The sequence below is a fragment of the Penicillium brevicompactum genome (assembly GCF_028827555.1).
Source record: "Penicillium brevicompactum strain IBT 35665 chromosome Unknown utg000006l_segment0_segment0, whole genome shotgun sequence".
Lineage (NCBI taxonomy): Eukaryota > Fungi > Ascomycota > Eurotiomycetes > Eurotiales > Aspergillaceae > Penicillium > Penicillium brevicompactum.
Window position 1 is genome coordinate 2,056,882 of NW_026623209.1, and position 21,642 is coordinate 2,078,523.

A 21,642-nucleotide genomic window follows, 5' to 3' on the forward strand; every position below is an offset into this window, starting at 1 on the left:
TTGGGAGAGGGCCAGAAACTTTGAACCCGGAGACCGAGCGAGAATATCTTGCAGCTAGCCAGTGCACCCGATCATCCAGAGAGAATGGCTTCATAATACCAGTCGCAAAATTCTGAACTCAGACTTGAACTCTTGGTTATTCCAAAGCAGCCCTCAATCAATGGTGGGAACATGGGCTCATAGGTTATGATACCGTTCAAGCATGTTCCTTCATTTCGACCACCATCTTTTCCTCGCCTGCCTGAGCAGGCATATCTGGCACATCTCCCTGTGGCAACTTTTTGGCCATTGCCACGATGTGCCAGGCGGAAGGTGCATCGCGGAAAACATTATTCAGGGCCTCAAGGTTGCGACCCATTGTCTCGGGATAAAACAGGTAGACCGTGACTGGGATGCAGGCCGATATCACAGCATAGACAATATAATATCTCCATCCAATGGTGTCGAGTGCGACCGGTGTAATCATGACAACAACGAAGTTCCAGAGCCACTTGTTTGCAGTCGATACTGAGGACATGGCGACACGCAAACGCATCGGCGCAACTTCAGTGCAATAGAGAAAGTTGGCACCGGAGAATCCAATTGGATAGAACATGTTGAAAAGCCAGATAAATACCACGGAAACTATTGATAGTCCCCTCGATGCGTTATCAAAGCTTGTCGTGATGGCCAGTACTGTCATGCAGAGACACATGCCAGCTCCGCTGACAATAAACACCTTCCGTCGGCCAAGTCGGTCGATTGCGAAGAATGGTATGAAATTGCACACGAATTTCCATGTAAGTGCACTCGCACCAAGGATTCGAGACAGTTCAGAGCCCAAGCCGAGGTTTTCTTCGAATATCGTCGAAATGTATGTTGATATCAAGTTGCCGCCACACATTTGCTGGAAGAATTGTATGACAATACAGAGAGCGAATCGGTACAGCAGGCGCTCATCGTCATCTCCCACAAACAATGCTCGTAATGTGAGGCTTTCAGACTGTGCGGTGATCTCCAGTGATGACTCTATACTAGCGATTTCCGCCTGCACCGCTTCAGCATCCACAGGGAGGTCCCTATACTTCGCAAGACATTGCGCAGCCTGGTCAGTTCGATTGACCATAACCAACCACCGGGGTGACTCCGGTAGTAGGAAGATAGATGCGGCGACTGCCATGGGAAAAATGAATGATAGTGCCAATGGAACACGCCATTGAACTTCACCAGTCGTCTTGCTGAATCCATAGTCGACCCAATTGGTGATCACAAAACCCAAGACCATACATATTCCATCGACCACCACGTGTTGTCCACGATGCTTTGCGGAACTGCATTCCGCCTGCCACACTGGAACGGTGGCGCTCAGTTGCCCGACTCCGATTCCGACGATGACTCGACCCAAAGTGAACTGAATGATTCCGTAGGAAGATACCTGTAGCAGCTCTCCAATGATCGTAATGACAGCTGCCATGAATATAGTCTTTCGACGACCAAGGCGATCGCCAAAGTAGGCGCATGTGAGGGCTCCCAGAAGAGCCCCCAGTTGCAGAGCGGCAATGACTGCACCCTTCCTCGTAGAATTTCTTTCTTTGATAGCCCCTTCAGTGTTGATTGTGTCAATCTCCGGAAATACAGATACCCTAAGGCTAGGTTAGCTCTTGCTGTTTCTGGCCCGGAGGTGACATGACGAGGAAGAATTACCATGACTGGAGAGATGCGAGTGGAGCTACGCCAGCTTGGTTATATCCATAGGTGATGAATGCAGGCGCTACCGTGAGGAGCAATTGTGCAAGATGGAGCGTTTTACCACGAAACATGGCAGAGGCGATTGAAGGCGAGTCCGGGTTCCATTATTTTCAGTTCACCTCCAGCAGTGACTGTTTTATATGTAATAAAGGAAAAAGTCCTCGTGGAATATCAGCCGAAATCCGGGGACCCCACAATTCGAATTCTGGCACATGGTACCAGGTCCTGTCAGAGTGCTTTCCATTCATACTCCACGGAACATGACATCCCACGGCTTCTATTGAAGTGTAGATCAGACCATGCGCCGTTCTACCGAATACCATGCCTTTCTTCACTGTCTCATCGTTCCACTAAGTCGATACTTTGAAATTCAAGGCGAAGTGAGCATATGTATCACTACTATGGAATGAGGAAAGAAAGTGAGCTTTTTGATATAGACCTAGACTTTCAAATGTATTGGCAAATTCGCTAGTTACAATATTGGAATCATTCCAAGGTTCTTGTCCCCACACAACCTTGAAAAACTATGAAATGCTCGAAGCTTACAACTTTCTTCCAGTCCTTCGAGGTTGAGATTTATCAGTCGTTCCCCAATTTTGAAAATTTGGAAATGATTCGATGTAGAGTTCAACGGAAGGTATATTTCCACGGAACGGATTCGATATCTCCGTGGGAACGAATGAAACCCAATTGATTTGATTTGGCAGATAGTATATGAATTTCCAAACTTGACTCCATACTTATTCACTTTTGAACGCTTACCAATGTGTATCCCGCAAAAACCGCAGTGAGCCTGAATCCGAATGTAGAATCATGCCTAAACAACTGCATATAGACTCAGATAGACACCCCAGATCACCCCACAAGCACTCCCAAACACCACCCGTCGGTCCACAGGGATCACTGTGTACATCAAAGCGGATACAATCGGTCGATACTTAAGACGAGCACTCATGATGGGTTTGAAGTCCTGTTGTCGTCAGTATCCGGGGCAACCCACGGGACCAGAGACACGTACCAGTACCACTAACTCCCAGGTCTTGGACAGATTCTCTCCTTTGAGAAGATTGATGATAGCAACAAATAACACGATGTTGGTGATTGATGCCAAGGTTTGGTCGAAGAAAAACTTCATCAGGAAGCAACGCAATCCCGATGTCTGCGCTCGCGGTGTCCATCGGGCGTGCTTCTCTTTCTCCTTGTCGTGGCTAGGTAATGAGACATCGTGCTTGGAGGAGAACAGTGACAGCCATGCACGAGGTGAGAAGAGTGACTTCAGCCGGCGAGCACTGAATGCATCTTTGAACTCGGCGCGCGAGGGGAAGCCCGGGTATCGCGCTTCCAGGGCGCGTTGCCAATAGAAATTAGGCGGTACAATGATAATGCCATAGATGAGAAATTGCGCCAATGCAAGTAAATTGAGAGTGAAAGGGCCCTGCTGTTGTTAGTTTTCATGGTCTCAGAGTGAGTTTCTTGACGTACTTTGTTATTGCGCTGGTCGATCAGCTGAGCGAGAATATTGGAGATGGCATTGAGAATGGTTGCCTGCACAAAGGTGACAGTCAAAGCCGAGGGCATGATTGATTTAGTCCATGGGGGATGGGAGTAAAAAGGAGATGTTGAGGTTGCCAAGACGCGCAACCGTGTCCTGATAAGGCTGAAAGATTTAAAAGGAGGTCTCGTTTGGTTTTACAATTCGACGTGATTTATTGGACAGCTAGAATCGAAAGAAATTTCTTATTTTACTTCCGGCGGAATACGACGTTGGGCCCATTCTTTGCGCTGGTGAAGTGATCCGTCAGCGCCAGATGTCCGCCCGCATCTTCACCTTGGCGATCCGCCAGTGACATATCGAAAAGGAAGACCAGCCGCGCCAGCGTCAGCCGCATTTCCATAAACGCCATACTTTTGCCAATACACCCACGTGGTCCAATACTGAACGGACAGAACGCGTGTCGCGCCGTCTCAATACTCTCTTTGGTGGTTTGCCACGACGATCCCCCGGCTGTGCAGATGGCATCTTCGATCCAGCGCTCGGGCATAAAAGTCCCAGCCTCCCGATAGTAGCGCTCTTGTCGGTGAATCGAGTATGTTGGAGTTCCACAGTCTGTGCCTGCAGGTAGGAAGACGCCATCGACCACCGCACCACCTTCCATCACTTCGCGGGGAATCGCGCCGGGCACAGCGGGCGCCAGGCGAAGAGCCTCATCGATGCATGCCTTCAGGTAGACGAGCTCGCCGAGGTTGCTACTTGTGACAATCTCTTCGACTTCACTGAACGCCCCGCGGATCTCAGCGGTCAATTTGGCCAAGGCATCCGGGCGTCGAACCAAGTAGAACAATGTTGCGGCCAATGTGGTTGAGGTGGTATCACTTCCTGCGATCATGAGAACGTTCGACTCGCCCCAGAGCTCCGGTGTGCTGAGCCCGTTGCCCGTTTCCGGATCTTTGGCGTTCAGCAGGTAATAGAAGAAGTCCTTCTTCGCATCATGACCAATCTGGGTACGCTCCTTGGCCCGCTCATTGGCTTCCACGCGCGAGTTCATGATGAAATTCCAACGGTCTCGAGTCAGCTTGCGGATGAAGATTTGGTCCAAACCCCATGTGTCCAAGGGCATCCAAAGACCGCACTGGGGGACGAGTCAGACATTGACAACCTCGATGATTAGAGAAGGCGACTTACCACATAGTGTCGGTTCGCAGCGCGATCCACCAATCCAACCTTGTATCGAAGCTTGTCGGAGATGAGCATGTCGAAACTCTTTCCGAAGCAAAGCTCGCCCATCACGTCATACGAGAGGTAACTGAACCAATCGCCCATGTTCTTCACATTTCCCTTCTGGTCGTGGGATTCGAAGTTCCCGTCATAGCCGGCCAAGACCGCACACAGCTGGCGGACATGGAGCAGCATCACGTCTTCCATTCCCTTGAGGGCATTTTCGGAGAAAGCCTGGCTGAGCACTCTCCTCTTGCGGCCGTGCATTGTCTTATCGATGGCATTGTGGGTGTTGTACACGCCCTTGATGGCTGGGAAAGCATTGTAGAAGGTGGCTTTCTGGAGACGCTTGCCATGTCCGTAGATATCGTGAAGACCACGGTCGGAGTTGATGGAAACGAAGTTCGGTGCGACCCGGACGTGGGTTCCGTACTTGCTGTGCAGCTCGTGCAGCCATAGGTGACGATCGCCCTTAAGGCCATGGTAGAGTTGAACCCATGGTGTGATGGAGGCGAGGATGGGACCGTTTATACGGCGTAGCGGGTGGATGAATCTGTTGTAGAAGCCAAAGGCGACAGTCTATGCGGCGTTAGATGTGGACTTGGACTTGTACGAGGCTGATATCCTGAATAGATCTAGATGTATCAGGGAACATGCGTACCGCGACTGCTAGCAGTCCTACCAGGGCCCCCAGGACCCTCTGTATAGATAAACACTCCACTGATTCGACTAACATAGTGTGAGATTCCGCACAGTAGAATCGTTAGAGAGTCATGGCGAGTCATGGCGTCGATGTTCCAAATTTCCTTTATACTTCAATTGCCCGGCCGCCGCCACTACCCGCCCCCAACCGAAACATTTAGTCAATGACGACGCATCCGGCATTACAAAACAAGTCTGGCTTACTGGGGACACTGCTACCCCAATGATGGGCTCGTGATTTCTGGTGCGACGCCAAAGAGAGGACTGCTGACTCGGCTAAAGGCGGTTGTTTAGTCTAATGCAGCGCGCCGGATTGGATATGCTTAAATCACCGGGGGATCCGCGGGGAAGTCTCGCATATGCTTGGTACTTTTGCGGGGTTCCATTATCATTGTGATATGTTCGAAGGGCGTCGTGATACGATATTCTAGATACACATCTATCTTGCCTTGGGTGGAAAAGCAGTCGAGTGGAGGACACTTTGATCCCTCGTTCTGACCGTCAGCAGTTTCGGCCGTGCAGTAGTCTGCTAGGGAGGTGCTCCTCTGACTCCACTGTCTCGGATGAAGCTGGAAATTGGAAGGATTTGACCGTTATTAACCGTTTTTTTGCCCGGATGATTGGATATCCGTCCCGACCGCGTCGCCGTTTTGATTGCGCGCAAGGCGACACTGCACAAGCCAGGGATGCACATCATACACAATTCTCATTGATAGGCGGTCTTGGCAGTCCGAGCTCCCGTTAGAGGTGTGGGTGTCGACTCCAGGGAGCCTGGTACTACGGCGTCTTAGCCAAGATGACTAGATAGCAATAAAGATCGAGCGGCCGGGCTGACGTTGGCGGCCATATTGAGCTGGACGGAGTTCTAGGTAGCATGTCCATGCGCCCCTCCATCCAGAATCCACTGCTCGTTGTCATCATTGTCATCCTGCACACGTCGCCATGTTTGCTTCTTCTCTGTATCCCCGGCTACTGCAGCCTTGGTCCCCTCGGGTGCGCGCCAGACGGGGCGCATTAGGCCTCCAGCTGCAAGCAACGGGTTGTGACTGAAAGCCGGTTCTCTTCCTGAATGCTCGGCCGGCCCCGCTTTATCGGCAGGTTCGGGTTCGCTGGCCTCTGGCGTTGAAGCCGTAGGGGCAGAGTGATATACCCGGCGAACTTTGCCGCCCTTGATATCTAGACTCATTACAGTCTTCTTCTTCTCCCACTCTGGCCGAGCCTGCTCATCCATTTCGCGCTGTATGCGCTGCTGCTTTTTAAGCGCTAGCGCTCGCTGAGTAGGTGTCATCCACAAGGTGGAAGCAACATTTGGTGTTTCGAAATCAGCGGTCTCATCAACAACCTTCGTTCGGCGGGCATTCTGTGCTTGGAATTGGAGTAGTTTATCACGGTGTGCCTTGGCCGCATCCAGGTTGCTGGGCGGTTCCGCGCCGCCAAACTTAGGCACTCCTTCATGATGAACACCATCGTTGTGAGCGCGCATTTTCTCTTGTCCTCGCTCCGCTCGTAGTTCCTTAATCATGCCCTGTACTTCCTGGGCGGAGAGAAGAGGCGTGTTGCAGAATGAACATGGCTGTAATCCTTCAAGAGAGCAAATGATCTTGCCGCACTTGAGGCAATTAGGCGCCGGGTCGAATACCGAGTGGAGAGATCCATAGCAATTGCATTTGCGTCTCTCGCCCAGGCTTGGGTTTGTTGATACCTCCAATGCAGCGATAGCTGCGGTGAGATCGGTAATATCATTTGTTGTCAAAGCTGCTCCACCCTTGTTGGACGATCCTGCGCCACCTTGTCGAGTAGATTTGCTTGTTTTTGATCGAACGTTTGGTAGCAAGTCCGAGATAGTGGGGCCGCTCGCGGATGGTGGTGGTTTCGGTGACGATGTAGGCAACGGAGAGGGGACGCGGGACGAGGATGAGGAGGCATTTTGGGATGGCGCAAGGGTTGTGGCTGTCTGCTTCCGAGACACCATGTAGTCTTCTTCATCGGCTTTCTTGTACCCACCACCAACATCTCCATAGTTGTCAGGCCGGCGTGGTGGGCCGGCGCTGTGCAACGGAGCTTTCTTTTTACCTTTCCTAGCGCCTGTTGTTCTTGTAGAGCTTTGGGAAGGTGCGGGCGGTGGCTGGGATTGTCGCTGAGGTTCTCGGTGTGCGTTGAATGAGGAGATGAATTCGAGAGCGGCGGGGGAATCACCGAGGAGGTTTTTGAGATGATCGGCGCAGGCTTCTCTGGAGAGACTGGCAGCGTAATCGATGACCTGCGACAGAGATTCAGGATCCAGCGGAAGAAGCTGGGATAGCTTTGGAGCTGCCCATGCAGTGAGATCGGCCATTCTGGGTGTCTTGTGGCAGAAGTTTGGGGTACGCTGAGCCTCAAATGTCTCCGGGCCCGGGCCCGGCGCCCGCCCGAGCAAACCCTCTTAATAAGCATCGACATCTCCCGAGGTCATCCAAAGCATCATCTTAGGGCTACTGGTACTCCGTACATAGTTCACAATTTGTGTTATTCCAGCACATGGTCGTGATATGATGAATTTCTGATGTGATGAATCTTGGTTGTTCAAGAGAGTACTAACCAAATATTTGAAGATACTCGCTTCCGACCATCATGTTGGCCAATAGCCTAAACAAGCGATCAATGCCATGGGGAGACCTCGGGGAGGCCAGTGCTGAGCGAAAATCAAGGGTATATTGCTTCAAATCTGATTGAGTGATCCGTGTCTAGGGTAGTGTGTTGATTTGGTATTGGTAGGTGTTCAAGGAATGTTCATTGCATCACTCCAGCTCATGCACCAACTGATGACCGTCCACCGGCAGTTCCACCGGCGCGAGTTCTCTGCTTGACAGCAAGACTTCCTCATCAATAGTTGATAGTTGAATGCGGTTGGCTGGCAGTTCCACGACCCGACTCATTTGTTCTGACCGTAGTGCTTCACGTGCGGCAGCTAAATAGTCTTCGGCTGACATTTTCACCAGCGGAGACCTTTCAGTTGTCCCCCCACTTGAACTGCTGTCAGATGATGCCAGCTCTGGTCGTATACTTGCATCACCTCCTGCCGGCAGCTCTGATGGGCTCTCGAGCCCGACAGGAGACTGTGTCTCGGGACCTCCAGGAGCAGGAACGATGGTACTAAGGGAACTAGTGCCATTAGAGCCGCTATCCCTCAAGCCTTTTTTCTTGAAATGCCAGAAGGCCATAGCTAGAATGACACAGAAAGCCGCACCGGCTGCCACAGAAATTGTGATGGTCTTGTTGGTTGACCACCTTTTGGATCGGGCAGGGCTAGGTGTTGTCGTAGGACTGGGGATGCTCGGACTTGTGGAGACGCTCACTGACTCTAAGCTTGTGATCGGTGAGTCTTGATGGGCATTGGAGTTGTCGTCACCGGTTATACTGGTAACAGACATGGGGCTTAAGGTAGCCGTGGAAGCTAGAGAACCGACAGGGATTGTGGAAGTGGTGTCAACAACGGTGGCCTGGGATGAAATTTGCAGCTTTTCCAACCCGGCAGTAATCAAAAGCTTTGCTTTGAGAACATCTGGTTGCGAGTAAGACGTTGTAGTGATGAAGGTTGAAGTCCAAGTCTCGGATCCAGTCGACCAAAACACCACTCTAGTCAGTGCACAGCGAGCTCCCTCTGTTGTGAGAGGGACATTACAACTGAAGGCAGCTGAAATCAAATCCCAGCCCTGAGTCGGTACGCCTATTTGGCCTGTTTGAAGAGACCATACCTGCATGTCAGAGCCAAATGTCATTTCCTTTGGATATGGGACAGGCGTGGAAGTGCAGACGGATGTCATATTGGGACGACAGGTAATTTGGACCCTCGTCATTGAACCAATAGTAGCCACAATACTGCCCGCGAGTGAGTCCCAGAAGGTTTCGCCAGCCGCCACGACGTCAAGTTCGCTCGTTTCGCCCATGACAAGACAGACCATCATGGCGTAGAGCCACAAACGTATAATATCAACCCTCATCTCGGCAGACAGAGATGCAGATTGAAAGTGTATGATCTTTCCAGCTCCAGGGCCAAAGGCACCCTCGATGTGATTGTACCAGATCGAGTGGTTGGTTTGCAGCGTTATCACTTTCTTCAGAGTCTTGAAGATATGCCTGGCCCTGCGCAGCCAACTTGTCTCAGTATCACCAGTGGCTTGAACGAATTGAAGGTGGGTTGAGGAGGGTGTTGAATGATTTCGTATTGGATAAAAGTAGCAAGGGAATCAATAGATCAGGAAAATGGAAGAGAGGGGGAGCAGAAGAACTAGGAAAGCACTCGTACAAGAGAACCTATACGAAGACAGCCTATATGGAATAGTCGAGGCCGATGGAGCTCGATGGAGCTCAAACAACAGATCGCAATTGAAGCAGTGGATGCATAGTGCAGTGCCATACTTGTTTGTATTCCATGGTATGAAGTAATGTACAATCCTACTAAGTCCCCCTCATCATTCATCTATGCAAATTTATTCGCAGGAAAGATCAGACCATGATCAAACCGAACCAGACCCATACGCCGTGGGATATGACCAGTAAACAAAGCTCGAACGCCGCGGACACCATGACAGGAAAAAGGGGTATGAGAAACAAAGGGAAGCTCAGTCCGCATTTTCGCTCTTGACATCATCGTCATTATCCTCAGCCGTAAAGGATTGTTTGAGCTTGCTGGGCCCGGGCTTGTTGGAGGACCCCTTCTTAGGCCCATTCAGTTTCTTCTTCTTCTTGGTAGGGCTGGGGCTTCCGTCATCATCGTCTGCATCTGCATGCGCGCGCTTCGCTGATGATGAGGTTGGGCTGTTGCCATTGCTGGCTCCGCTGTCGGTGGGAGTCTTGTTGCGCGTCCCAGCGCCACGGCCAGAGAGGTTCATACAACGGTCAAGATGTTGTGCAAGACGCGTCATGAGGAAATAACGAGGGCAAAGGGGACATTTGGTAGTGGGCATCTCAGGGATTGTGCTGTCACGATCGCCCTTCTTCTTCTTGGGATTTGGCATGATTGCATACAGTTTGCCGTGGACGTCATGACCCGATTTAGCAATCAGAGGCCGATTTGAGCAGTACTCGGCATCTGCATCGGGAGGGGCTCTGCAACTAGCGCCAGCAGTCGGGTAAAGCAGTCGCGGCAGGCGACAGTCTGGGCAGATGACTTCCTTGACCGTGTGTAGTGGGTTGCCCTTGAGGAAGACCTTTCCGCGGTCGTACACAGCTGCATCGGTCTCCATGTGCATACCAGCAAGCTTTTTGTGGTCCAAAATGATTTCCCTTTTTGTATCAACCGATGTTTTGCTCGCCGTTTCTTCCGGTAGGATCGCCTCCTCCTCCGCTTTTTGTCGGGCGACAACCACCGCGGACCGCATGCGCGCCACCTTTTCTTCGCGATGGACCTTAGCAACCAGATCGTGAATGATGTTGTGGAATGTTTCGTTCAGGATGTCGCTAGACTAAACAGTGACGTATTAGCAACCCTAGTACACAAGCCATGGGGTTAAGGCCGTACCACTTTAGCGATCGTCCCGGCAGGGTAGATCGGCCTGCGACCACCGCCATTGGAGTCGGCCATCCTCGGATTGCGGTCGGAGATGTATGCGCCAAACCTCAAGGCTCCGATCCTGAATGACCGACGAGTGTGTCCACCCGCGACACAGGTAGTGAGTGATCCGAACCACTTGGTCCGAGGTCTACGCCTCCATGTACCGGAAGTCTATGCAGGGTAGATGCGATCGGTACGAAGTCCGGAATGGATGGAAGTAGTCAAGAGCTTCCAACACATATATACCGAAACACAAGGAGCCAGAGCCGATATGACCGAATTGTATGGCCTGGAGGATCCTATTGTCAGTGAGGTTCCAATGGTGGGTGAATGGGGAAGAGGCAGCGCAACAATAGGGGGAGACAATAGAGTCAATGGGAGTAGACCATTGACACAGTCACATAATGGCCACATGAGTATGAAACAAGGCACTTACCTATTGAGTTGTCTATGCGAACCAAATATCTCGGAGGAGATGAAGAGACGGATGAGGCTGGAGCAAGTTGTTCATTGAGCTTATCGCTCTTATCGCATCTCCGCATTCGCTCCTTCAAGGCCTCGAGTTTTGAACCGCCCAGGGCTGCGTCGACTTCAAAATGGCATACCAGATTTTTGCAAAGAATCAGAGGGCGACTTCGTCCTCCTTCTCTCCACCCAGTCGAGACCCCGCGCGACCGCCGATACATCCCCGCCCTGTCCAACCACCTCCATCGGCTGTCGCAAACGCGTCAGGTCCAACACGCTCCAAAGAAGAGGTCTTTGACCCATATCCACTTGATATTTCAAGCGGCGTGGCTACTCCACACCCTCACATCACGGTCGAAAAGGTCCATACGGCGCATATTCCCTCTTTGGCGCGGATCACGGGCTTACTCCTTCCTATCCGCTACCCAAACTCCTTCTATACAGCTACCATAACAGATCCGGTGATCGCTTCTCTTTCGCGGGTCGCTATCTACCATGATCACCCCGTCGCTGCCGCGCCGGAAGCTGGCGTTCCTACAGGGACAGACAAAGTGATCGGTGGTATCCGTTGTCGGCTGGAGAGAATACGGCAACCAGAGGACTCGAACCAAGGCTCCGATACTCAGATCAATACGGAATACACGAACTTATACATCCAGACTCTTCACCTACTCTCGCCTTACCGAGGCAACGGTGTGGCAGCATCCTTATTGAATGCGCTTCTCTTCGCAACACCCCCAGATCGCAAGAAGGAATCATACCAAGTGTCGGAGCTTGTAAAGCACTACAATATCCGCACTGTGACAGCACATGTCCACGAAGCAAATGAAGAAGGTCTAGAGTGGTACATTGCGCGCGGTTTCAAGGTTCAAGGCCATGTTCCTGAATACTATCGTCGCTTGAAACCCACAGGCGCAAAGATTGTACAGCTAGACTTAGACTGGAACAAGTCTGGACCCCCGGCCCATGAAGAAAACGTTCCCCGAGAGACATCTGCTCGCAGTGAGCTAGAGGAGGAAGACTGGGAGAAGGTTGAGGCGGAGGATGGAGATGAAGGTGACCATGGCATACGCCATTTCAGCACGTCGCAGATCGATACACCTTCGCGTAAGCGCAAGGCTGACGATGATAGCATTCAGCCTGCAAGCAAGTAAGGATGTTCTAGATGCTTTGTTCTTATACCCTTGGATTTGGCTTGGCGCTGGCATGTAGGGCACAGATCCATGTTTGCATTACGACATCAAGACTTGCATTGTATTTATCGCGTTCTTGAATTCAGCAGTTGACCTGCGTTGATATCGGTTGATCGTTTTGTCATGTTAATGATCCGTTCCCAAGACCCTGATTTAGTCAATCTAAACCTCTATTGTCCCTCAAAGCCCTAGAGGGCATAAACGTCTACCTATGCTACGAGCGATGTTTGCGATGAATGCGGATCTATGTAGATAAATCAGATGAATTTGGTTATTGTCATATATCAGATTATGGGTATCGGTTCAATAAAAAGCAACGCTGAATTAGATGTTATAGTTCTCCGCATGTAAGAAGATTTCATCTTTCGAGGAGTCTGTCATGACCTGCATCTGCAGTTTTGCCACACTGTTGGCAACCTCAACACGCATACTGGGTGGACCACAAACAAAGACGCACGCACGGCGGCCAAAGGTCTTCGAAAACTCATTGATGATTTGAGGAATATTAGGACGGAAGTAGTCAGTACGCCAGTTATCGCGCGCCCGCCCTTGGTAATAAGCAAAGCGTGGTGCAGGCGCCGGCGGTGGCCTTTGTGGCACAGATTGAGCTGCCCCAAAGCCAAAGTCGAAGTTTGGATTGCCATGTCCCATCGATCCAGGCGACGCGTAAGGGTCTATTGCCGGCTGGTAGTATTGGCGAGTGTTGGCTACATGAGCTGCTGTGTATGCATTGGGAAGAGCAGCTATCCCGTCTTCGTTCTCCCGACGAAGTTCTTTTTCAATGTCTGGGTTCCCAGCAGCTTCGGCGCGAATGTACGCAGAGTTGCGCTTGTCGATGCCTTGCAGCATGCCATAGATCTTCTCTTGGACAATGTCCCGTCCAGCTTGGTCATCTACCTTCATTCCGGTGAGGAAGAAATGACAATTCACGATATTTGAAGGTGCATAGTCACGGCAGATTCGCAGCTCTTCTCGGAACCATTCCATTGTTTCTGGACTTTTCAATGCCCAAATGACTCGAACGGACTTGGTGATGGCCTTTCCATCTCTGATTTTCTTGATCAGGTCTAGCAATTGACTTGCGATAGCTGTGATGCCACTGCCTCCGGCAAAGAAGACCACATCGTCAAAGGCAGCCATCTCACGCTGCATACCACCGTAGGGCCCTTCTACGAATGCGCTGTAGGTCTTGTACGGTCCATGTTCCAGGGCTTTTTGGAAAACCTCACGAGTGAATCCTTGGAACGGACGGAAGACCAGCGTCATATCACGGTACTTCTCGCCATATGCAGACGGAAAGTCCTCACTGCAAAGCGAGGCGATTGTGAAAGGATGGCTTTGGACCACAGAAATCCTTGGCAGTCGGAGGTAGACGTACTGGCCAGGTCGCCAGCGCATCTTCGTAGGAATCGTGACTTTAATTGCATTTTGGGGGAGAAGGGTTAATGCCGACTCTTCTCCAATCAGGAAGGATGATGTGCGCAGAGGATTCGTCCAGTTCAGGTAGAATAGGCGAACGGCGTAGGAGATAATCCAAATAGCAATAGTCGTGAACAGATAGGCCCAGGATTGCAAATAGTTCCTTGTGTGCCAGAACAGCATTGCCACAAAAATCCACGACACTGGAATGTGCACGAAGACAAAAAGTTCATACATCCATTTACGGAATATCGGAAGCGAATGTATGCACAGAACGAGTAAAGGCACTAGAGCCGCAATACCGGTTCCGTATACATAAGCATGGGGTGGAATACCCAAACGGTAGTTGACGAGAGCACCGTGTTCCCAAATTGGAGTGATGTAGAAGGGAATCATGTGTACCAGACTGAGGAAGAGGCAGATGTATGCCGACCAACGATGAAGTCCATTCAATCGCTCGGGGCCCAAGCCAGTCATCAATGTGATGAAGTTTGCCTTCGTGCTGAGAGCGACAATCCAAGGTATCATGGCCACTGCGAGCATTCCCGCTCGGATAGCCAGAGGTGGAGAGCCGAGTGCAATTGACCAGTAGTACAAGGGCTGGGGCACAAAGCAATATAATGTGACGAAGATCAATGCAACCAGTACGATCACCGTAACTGCCAAAGACGGGAAAACGACCTCCAAGCTGCCGATTTTCAAAGTAGGGATTGGTCGATAGAAGATCCACCGCATGAAAGCAATCGTCTTGTTCAAAGGGGCGATCCTAGCAAGAATTGACTCATTTCTCTTTACTGGGGATGTGACGGTCGGCGATGGGAAGAAATGGGCATTGGAGGCATCGGTGCCTGCGCTTGGTAATTCGTACTCATCTGGCACCGAGTCATCGCGGTATATTTCGGGTCGGTTCTCTTTATAATGCGCAATCCGCATCTTATCGCCCCATTTGTGCCAGCATCGGATGAAAGTAGCTATAACAAGAAGGACGACAGCAAAATACACGAATCCCACTCCATATTTTGCTGATTTGGACCATGGGTCTCGTCGCATCTCAGCGGCCTCGGCCGCAGTTGTCGATGCTGTCACCGGGACATTGATGCGCTTGGCGAGGGATATGATAGAGGCGAGCATTTTGTGGACTGGCAACGATCTCAGTAATCTAATCTGTAGTGGTTTCAGTCAGCATTGTTCCATAGATGCTGTGGTGAGTGGTTTCCTACTCGTTGGCGCCGCGCATAGCAAAATCCCTGGTAGTTAACCTAGCTCACTCCACTGAAGCTCTGGAAGGTGTATCTTGATGTCATTCACATAGAAAAAGGAGAAAGGAAAAAAAAATTCGGAAGGAAATCAGCCTGGGTAAATCGAAAGGCGGAGCGGGGAGTCACACAACGTGCAGACAGCTACTCCGTACTTGAATGTGACAGCATAAGCCCACAGACGGAACCTTGGGCCTTGGAAGAGAACCAGCCAATATTAGATACATATTTCTGACCGATTATGGGGGTTCGAAGTTCCGCCATGTTTGTAGTGGCCGAACCTTAGTGAAGTGTGACGGGCCAGCGCTTTGGGGTCCAATCACGGGCGACGAGATCAGCAGAAAAGGTGATTGGGGTGACAGACCCGCATTAGCGCGGAGAATATGCAGAACACTGATCATCCAGTTGAGCTAGGAAGATCCCTATTTGCATTGAACATCCAATCATAGCAAAGTTTTATCGAAAGGTTCGGCTGATATTGCCGGGTATAGTATCATATTATAATCATTAAAGCCGTCTATCTTCCGACTTCAACTTCACGAAGGTTTATTTAAAAATTGGAATTCCATAATTCCCTGGCTGGCTCGTCGTGACGCCGACACACGAAGAAAAATGTCTCCAATATCGATGCCGCACTGGCCCAGTTCTTCAGCCCCATTTGTTCTGCTGCATCGGTCAGATGGGCCAAAAACCACGAGCTGGTCTTCATTCCCCTTGATGCAAGACTCCCAATGAATAGAATCCAGAACAGCAGGTCAGGTGCGGTGCTTTGGAAGAGGTAGAGGCTGCGGAACAGACTTCTTCGAAGCTGTTCCAGGAGAGCCCCAAGACAGGGAACTCCAAAAAGGTTCCAGATTCGAACACAACAGTATGTCAGAACCGACAGGCGCAATGTCTCCTCAAAGGGTGTAAGTAAGCACTCAAATGGTAGTGACAATAGTCGGTAATTCAGATATAGTAAGCAGTCGTTCTCAACCGACATTGGCTCAACATCAACCTCGTTGAAACTCTCATAATACGAGACGAGTTGTCTGAAGTGAGAAAGGATTGACTTAAATATAGGGTGGATCTCTTGGGACCATGGAGAGTTGAAGATCCGAGTGCCGAGAGTTGAGGAAATCGTAAAATGGTTGTTCGCTTTGAAGAAGGCAGACTCTTTCAGGACTCGTGTCTGAAATTTCGCACACATGTCGAGCTTTGGAACCGTGCTGCACATAATGCCTCGCAAAAATTCACAGCTGGAACATCGAGATGAGTTAGCAATAGTCAGTCACACGCCAAGAGGGCAGTATTACCTATAAAGCATAGAGAGCGTCCCGTGGCCAAGAAGATCCATGCCGCCTGCGGCGTTTATCATCTGCCTCACAGCATCCATATGCATATTGGCGGCATCTACATTGGCCTCCAAGCCCTGTGTCGTTTTATGTTAGCTGGTGCACATCCCCGGGACGAGGGACACTTACCTCCGAAACAATAATATGAGAAATGATAAAGACTGTCTGTTCGTAGCACATTGTAGACGTGTTTTGCAGAATGTATCGGAGCGACTTTATCGTTTCACCGCGAAAGCGAAGCGCATCTTGTGCTGGCTTTTGCACGGCTAGAGAAGGGGCACCCGAAGCCGAGAGAATCGCCGCTCGATGGGCCGCACTGATTGCGAGCTTAATTTGCATCAAAGTAGGATCTTCCACTGCTTTTTTCCAGAACCAGACTGTCACGTCTTTGGAGCAAAGCGGAAAGCATGCTCTCGAGCTATGAATTCGATCTAAAGAGGATGTATTAGACCCCATTGAGTGAAAAAAGGAAAGATGACATCATGCCGACTAAGGAGTTGCGGCGAGTACTCACAGTGGTGGAAGTAGATATTGGGGTTATGATTTGTGCTAATGGCTAGAGAGGGGCTCCCATCGGTGACGCCCGCCTGGGGGGATGGGGTCAATACTACCCGCTCATGATCATCTTCGTCACTGTCGCTCTTGGAGGTACTGCTGGAGGCGACCGGGTGGGACGGACATTGAGGTAACGACCCATTGTGCTGGGCCTGCTTCTCTCTCCGCAATCGGTGATGTCGCGTCCTCACGAAGGCCTGCTTGGATCGGACTAAATCGCGGGCCTTGGATTGATTTTCCTTGTAGTCCACCCACAGGAATTCCCCTGTCGGGCGACCGGCTGCACGACCAGACGGGCGGGCTGAGCGGATCGCCAAATTCTCCGGGGCCTTCACGAATTTGTGACGATCTTGAGACATGAGGAGATTCGGTTTAAGGAAGAATCCGGAGAAGGCAAAATTTCCCCTTTGAAACCCCGCTCGGTCCTCTCGTTTGCACGCGAACTAGCATCGTCACCGCCTTGGGGGCCACTAGCATCGTGTTTAGGTGGCATTTCTAGCAATTTGGGCATTTTTGACAGGTTTAACCGGATCATCTGGAGTATCTGTGAATATTTATGTCCTATGTATGAATGGAGCTGGGATGAAATGCCGGGATGCTTGGCCTTTTTAAGTATTTCCAAACACAAAGGCCAGACTAGTTCTTCTGTGGAGTTGCTCCATATTGGGAAGTGTTCCGTATTAGGAAACGGGCCGTAAAGGATTCTGACTGCACCTAAGGCTGTTGGCTTGCATAGTCCAAGTATATTAAAGCCTATCCTGCAGGACCGTCCAGCTCAGGGGTTTAGATTAGTGGTTCTTGGCTTTCCCGGATGTTGAGATCAGAGCACGGAGTTGTTCGTACGGAAACCAGATTGGGCCAAATCAGATCTGCGAACTCCCAAGGTTGCAAGGTTGAGACACCCGGTCAGTTCTAAGCTCCGCATTAGAGAGCATTCACTTCAGCTACTCCCCGAGACAATAGAAGAAAAAAAAATCAGAGCAGCTGGAAATGCCGAGGTATCTCGACGCTAACACTGGAGTGAATTCAAAGATACAAAAGAAGACACCGAAAATGATCCTTGAAAAGATCTAAAACTACAAGGATACGAACGATAAGATGTCTACGGAGTAGATGGAAAGACGTCGAGCTAGGCTTCAAGACTGCTTTGACCCTCCGGAGTACTTGCATGCCATCAACAGGATGTACCTGTGCCCCAGACCCCGTATATTACAATGCCCACAATAGGGATGGTACGATGGGCGGGTGCTGGCACTTCTAAAATAGTACCCACCTGACTCTGTGAGCTATAGGGGACTCGCTAATTGGCTATATGGTGATGTTCATCGGCAATTTAAGGTGGTGTGGGTTTACGCCTGTGCCGCTTGGAAAAGGGGAAAGGGAGATTCACAACAAAAACGGCGATCGCTCGTGTTCTCTGTACTTTTGAAGCCCTTTGAGTCGATGATCTACTATTCTAGCCGCATGACATGTCTTCTGTGACTACCAACTGAAACGGGTGCGGGTATTGGCGATGAAGATCTAACTCCCATCTCCAGGCATTGTGAGATTGCAACACACTCTGAGTAATGTTCAAGTTCGCAACTCACCGATTTTCTTGTCTCGATTGGCCGGTATCAGCTCAGAATTTTGTGTGTGAGGCGAGTTGCCATCTCCTGCATGATGCGACTTGTGCGTTTAGAACTCTCTTGGGCATTTCAAATATCTGACCCAGTCCCGATGTGCTAATGTCGTCCTATAATTAAACCATTTACTCGATTTGTCGGTATGAACCCTCATGCCAAAGTGCCGCCCCGAGTGATCCACCAGTGACCCAACACTCAAAGCTCAGGTGTGGAGCATCGCTTGTCAAAAGCTCCCTGCACCTGAACCTTTCATTTCAAGTCTACACATACTCCATAAAGCTTAGTTGCTTTGTCCCCTGCAGAGGCGATAGCTAGCCCTCCATGACCGGTCTGTGGACTTAGTTCAATTATAAATACTAAATCTCGTCAGCACCCAACCTAGTCTATAATTTTGTACTTATTTCTTGAACACTACACTACTCATCACTTTAAGTTCATTAAACGCATTTCAATTTCGACCAACGATCATCGTCTGAATGATGGAATGGCCCACTCCTCATCAACTTGATGGCTTGCTCCACACCCCGGAAATCCGTTACCAATGGCCAGACATAGATATGGAGAATTGGAAGCCAGAATACTTCACCGGATCTCAATCTCTAAATGCATTCGCGCCGCCTGAATTATCAACCAGCAGGAGAAGATCGTCAACGGCTACCTCGCATAGCTATGAGTTACAACCTCCAACAACGCCGAAATCTGTTCGAAATATAGCATCTCCCAGACTGGATTGCTCGAAGCCAATCGGTATCGACAGGTCTGCTATTGAAGATTATCTCGAGCCCATCACACCCGAACGATATCACCGTACAGTTCACCCAGCAAACTCCTGTGAGCCAGAATCTCCTCTCCCTCGAGTTGATCTTTTGGCAAGCATCCAGAAGAAGCTCGAAGCCAACCAAGCAGACGGTCCCACTTCCAAGGCCTGCATGGACGCGTGTAAACTGCTCTGCTGTTCCCGTCGCCCGTCTAGGGACAAGACTCAGAAGAGGTACATTTCTCTTCTCTTGAGTTCCAATTGTGTTTTCTAACTATGTCCCTTAGTGATACAGAAGGTTCTTTCAGATGTGAATGGAAGGGTTGTCGCTATGATCGCCCATTCTCGCGCAAAGGAGTTTTAATGCGACACATTGAAATGCAGCATGTAAATCCAAGGTCTTTCAAATGCCCCTGGTGCAGTCATGCTACTAGCCGGCGTGAGAACATCAAGGCGCATAGGCGATCCGTTCACAAGGAGGTTTTGTGACCAATAGGAGTACACTTTGTGGGTGTGTTTAATATAGACCTCGGGATCGTGATAATAAATTGTATGATTAAGAGAAGAAGTGTTCAAAATCCATGGTTCTTCAGGGTTGTCGACAAGATCCTTCCTTCCCTCTTTGTTTTCGAATAGGAAGGAACCAATCTATCATATAGCCCGGGATCATACCATAAATGATACTAAGATAGGGATGAAACGTCTCATAACTTAGCAGAGCCTCACACAAGTGAATATAATGATCCTATATGCTATTGTATTTCTGCGCATAAGTTGCACGTAATTGGAGATAGAGAGTATCTTTTGCGTTTGATGATTTGTCCAATTGCAGCAACGGAAATCAACGGTATCATGGTTCATCGAGCTTAGCGCCCGATGCGAGAACGGCTCTCATCTCACATTTCGTCATCCCGGGCCTTGGATAGAAATGATTTTATTGTTTCATTCTTATTCCCTATTCTCTCCCCGTTCTTCTTCATACTCATTCAAACCAGTCTGTACTTCACCCCTTCAGATTTTCAAAATGTTCTCAAGCTTTTGGTTATATCGTTTCTGGGACGAGAGACCGAGATTGGAACCAAATGCAGATTATGCAACTATAGGTGATAAAAGCGGGGAAAAAGTCTGCTTGCTTTTTTTTCACGAAGGCGAAGGCCCTGAGAAAGTGTTCCTCGAAGTCACGCTTTTTGTGGATATCCTCATCGCCGAATACGTTCTTCGTGGAATCGTTCAACGCGAACAACACCTGAAGAGTAAAATCTTGGCTTTTAGAAAACTAGCCGCGGATGAGGATGACGGCAGAGAAGAGGAGCATCATCAGGAGCTACAGGATCTACTGCGGCGATATGCCGAGGCCGAGCATAAGCTCTACATTGCCGAGACGAGATTCCCCCTGGAACTTTACAGAAGTCATACAATGCCTTACGACAAAATCCAACTTGGTATCTTCGTCCAGAGTTAGTTCAAGATTGCGCTAGAAGGGGTGGCTGCTGCAGTAGAAGCTGTGGATGCTGCCAGAAACGTCACGAGATAGCCACAAGATCCAAAGGCCTTGGTCACTGTACCCCCAGCTGTGGATGCTGTTCGAGTGAGCGAGGGTTCGAATACTCTGCGGAGGAAAGAAGATCTTTCGTCGAGGATCTCGAAATTCAATTGTACGATGATAACCCGTTTTATCTTGTTCATGTTGCGTGCCTCTTCTTCTTATTACCCCAAAAAGAAGCCCGAAAGAAGGGGCTGTGCAAGAAAGAGATCCCGAAGTGGAAGAGGACAATTAATTTCAAAAGAGGGTCGAGGCAGTGGTGGAAGGGCAAGGGTCTATTCTGAAAATGTTGGATGTCGGTGCTACATTGCTTATCCATTGCTCATCAGGCGTTGAACGATATCTGGTTAGGTTAATTTCTTATTGCTTATTTAGTGTCATGCTCTGCAAGCATTACATGTTTGCTTGCTTTGCTATTTATGCTTCCTGCTCCATAGCTTCTAGCTTCTTCCTTCCTTAGCTTTAGTATCTTCGTGTTTATGGAATTACCATCTCCATCATCCTCACATTTAGGAGCTTTGTCATCTAGATATCATAAGACACGTTTGTGACACTCAGTGTGAGAACAACACCTGTATTTAATATGAAGACCAAAGCAAGAGAGCCGCAATGTATTACCAATTGTACGTGACAACCTTGGAGCGTGATAATCGTCATATGTGAGCTACTAAAATGAGTCCACGAAAGGTACGGAGTTTTTGAATGATCGCCCACTGGCAAGCAAACAACATTCCAGCCTCAGCCGAGTGGGGCTTCGGATCTTCGACACCTGAGGCATACAATAAGCTTCTACCGCCTTTGATAGGAAATTATTCT

The 21,642-nt window shown here is 49.7% G+C and overlaps 11 protein-coding genes across 11 annotated transcripts; 3 read left to right on the forward strand and 8 right to left on the reverse strand.

Annotated features, from left to right (window-relative positions):
• Nucleotides 1-196: 196 nt before the first annotated feature.
• N7506_008986 (sugar porter family MFS transporter) lies at nt 197-1,799 on the reverse strand (the record flags this gene model as incomplete). The annotated part of the gene is made up of 2 exons (XM_056958279.1): nt 197-1,622; nt 1,684-1,799. The coding sequence occupies 2 exons, from the start codon at nt 1,797-1,799 to the stop codon at nt 197-199; spliced, it is 1,542 nt and encodes a 513-aa protein (XP_056807669.1).
• Nucleotides 1,800-2,545: 746 nt separating this feature from the next.
• N7506_008987 (Mpv17/PMP22 family protein) lies at nt 2,546-3,306 on the reverse strand (the record flags this gene model as incomplete). The annotated part of the gene is made up of 3 exons (XM_056958280.1): nt 2,546-2,698; nt 2,747-3,163; nt 3,211-3,306. The coding sequence occupies 3 exons, from the start codon at nt 3,304-3,306 to the stop codon at nt 2,546-2,548; spliced, it is 666 nt and encodes a 221-aa protein (XP_056807670.1).
• A 164-nt stretch (nt 3,307-3,470) lies between these two features.
• N7506_008988 (cytochrome P450) lies at nt 3,471-5,180 on the reverse strand (the record flags this gene model as incomplete). Its single annotated transcript, XM_056958281.1, has 3 exons — nt 3,471-4,358; nt 4,412-5,023; nt 5,106-5,180. 3 exons carry the CDS (start codon nt 5,178-5,180, stop codon nt 3,471-3,473), a joined length of 1,575 nt encoding a protein of 524 aa, XP_056807671.1.
• An 831-nt stretch (nt 5,181-6,011) lies between these two features.
• N7506_008989 (C2HC5-type zinc finger protein) lies at nt 6,012-7,481 on the reverse strand (the record flags this gene model as incomplete). Its single annotated transcript, XM_056958282.1, has 1 exon — nt 6,012-7,481. One exon carries the CDS (start codon nt 7,479-7,481, stop codon nt 6,012-6,014), a length of 1,470 nt encoding a protein of 489 aa, XP_056807672.1.
• Nucleotides 7,482-7,923: 442 nt separating this feature from the next.
• Nucleotides 7,924-9,090, reverse strand: N7506_008990 (uncharacterized protein; the record flags this gene model as incomplete). Its single annotated transcript, XM_056958283.1, has 1 exon — nt 7,924-9,090. The coding sequence occupies one exon, from the start codon at nt 9,088-9,090 to the stop codon at nt 7,924-7,926; it is 1,167 nt and encodes a 388-aa protein (XP_056807673.1).
• Nucleotides 9,091-9,747: 657 nt separating this feature from the next.
• N7506_008991 (uncharacterized protein) lies at nt 9,748-10,709 on the reverse strand (the record flags this gene model as incomplete). The annotated part of the gene is made up of 2 exons (XM_056958284.1): nt 9,748-10,590; nt 10,647-10,709. The coding sequence occupies 2 exons, from the start codon at nt 10,707-10,709 to the stop codon at nt 9,748-9,750; spliced, it is 906 nt and encodes a 301-aa protein (XP_056807674.1).
• Nucleotides 10,710-11,275: 566 nt separating this feature from the next.
• N7506_008992 (GNAT family N-acetyltransferase) lies at nt 11,276-12,298 on the forward strand (the record flags this gene model as incomplete). Its single annotated transcript, XM_056958285.1, has 1 exon — nt 11,276-12,298. One exon carries the CDS (start codon nt 11,276-11,278, stop codon nt 12,296-12,298), a length of 1,023 nt encoding a protein of 340 aa, XP_056807675.1.
• A 363-nt stretch (nt 12,299-12,661) lies between these two features.
• On the reverse strand, nt 12,662-14,887 carry N7506_008993 (putative metalloreductase transmembrane component; the record flags this gene model as incomplete). Its single annotated transcript, XM_056958286.1, has 1 exon — nt 12,662-14,887. The coding sequence occupies one exon, from the start codon at nt 14,885-14,887 to the stop codon at nt 12,662-12,664; it is 2,226 nt and encodes a 741-aa protein (XP_056807676.1).
• Nucleotides 14,888-15,562: 675 nt separating this feature from the next.
• N7506_008994 (uncharacterized protein) lies at nt 15,563-17,260 on the reverse strand (the record flags this gene model as incomplete). The annotated part of the gene is made up of 4 exons (XM_056958287.1): nt 15,563-16,250; nt 16,308-16,423; nt 16,476-16,777; nt 16,861-17,260. The coding sequence occupies 4 exons, from the start codon at nt 17,258-17,260 to the stop codon at nt 15,563-15,565; spliced, it is 1,506 nt and encodes a 501-aa protein (XP_056807677.1).
• A 1,742-nt stretch (nt 17,261-19,002) lies between these two features.
• N7506_008995 (uncharacterized protein) lies at nt 19,003-19,772 on the forward strand (the record flags this gene model as incomplete). Its single annotated transcript, XM_056958288.1, has 2 exons — nt 19,003-19,517; nt 19,571-19,772. 2 exons carry the CDS (start codon nt 19,003-19,005, stop codon nt 19,770-19,772), a joined length of 717 nt encoding a protein of 238 aa, XP_056807678.1.
• Nucleotides 19,773-20,307: 535 nt separating this feature from the next.
• On the forward strand, nt 20,308-20,745 carry N7506_008996 (uncharacterized protein; the record flags this gene model as incomplete). Its single annotated transcript, XM_056958289.1, has 1 exon — nt 20,308-20,745. The coding sequence occupies one exon, from the start codon at nt 20,308-20,310 to the stop codon at nt 20,743-20,745; it is 438 nt and encodes a 145-aa protein (XP_056807679.1).
• Between the last annotated feature and the right edge of the window lie 897 nt (nt 20,746-21,642).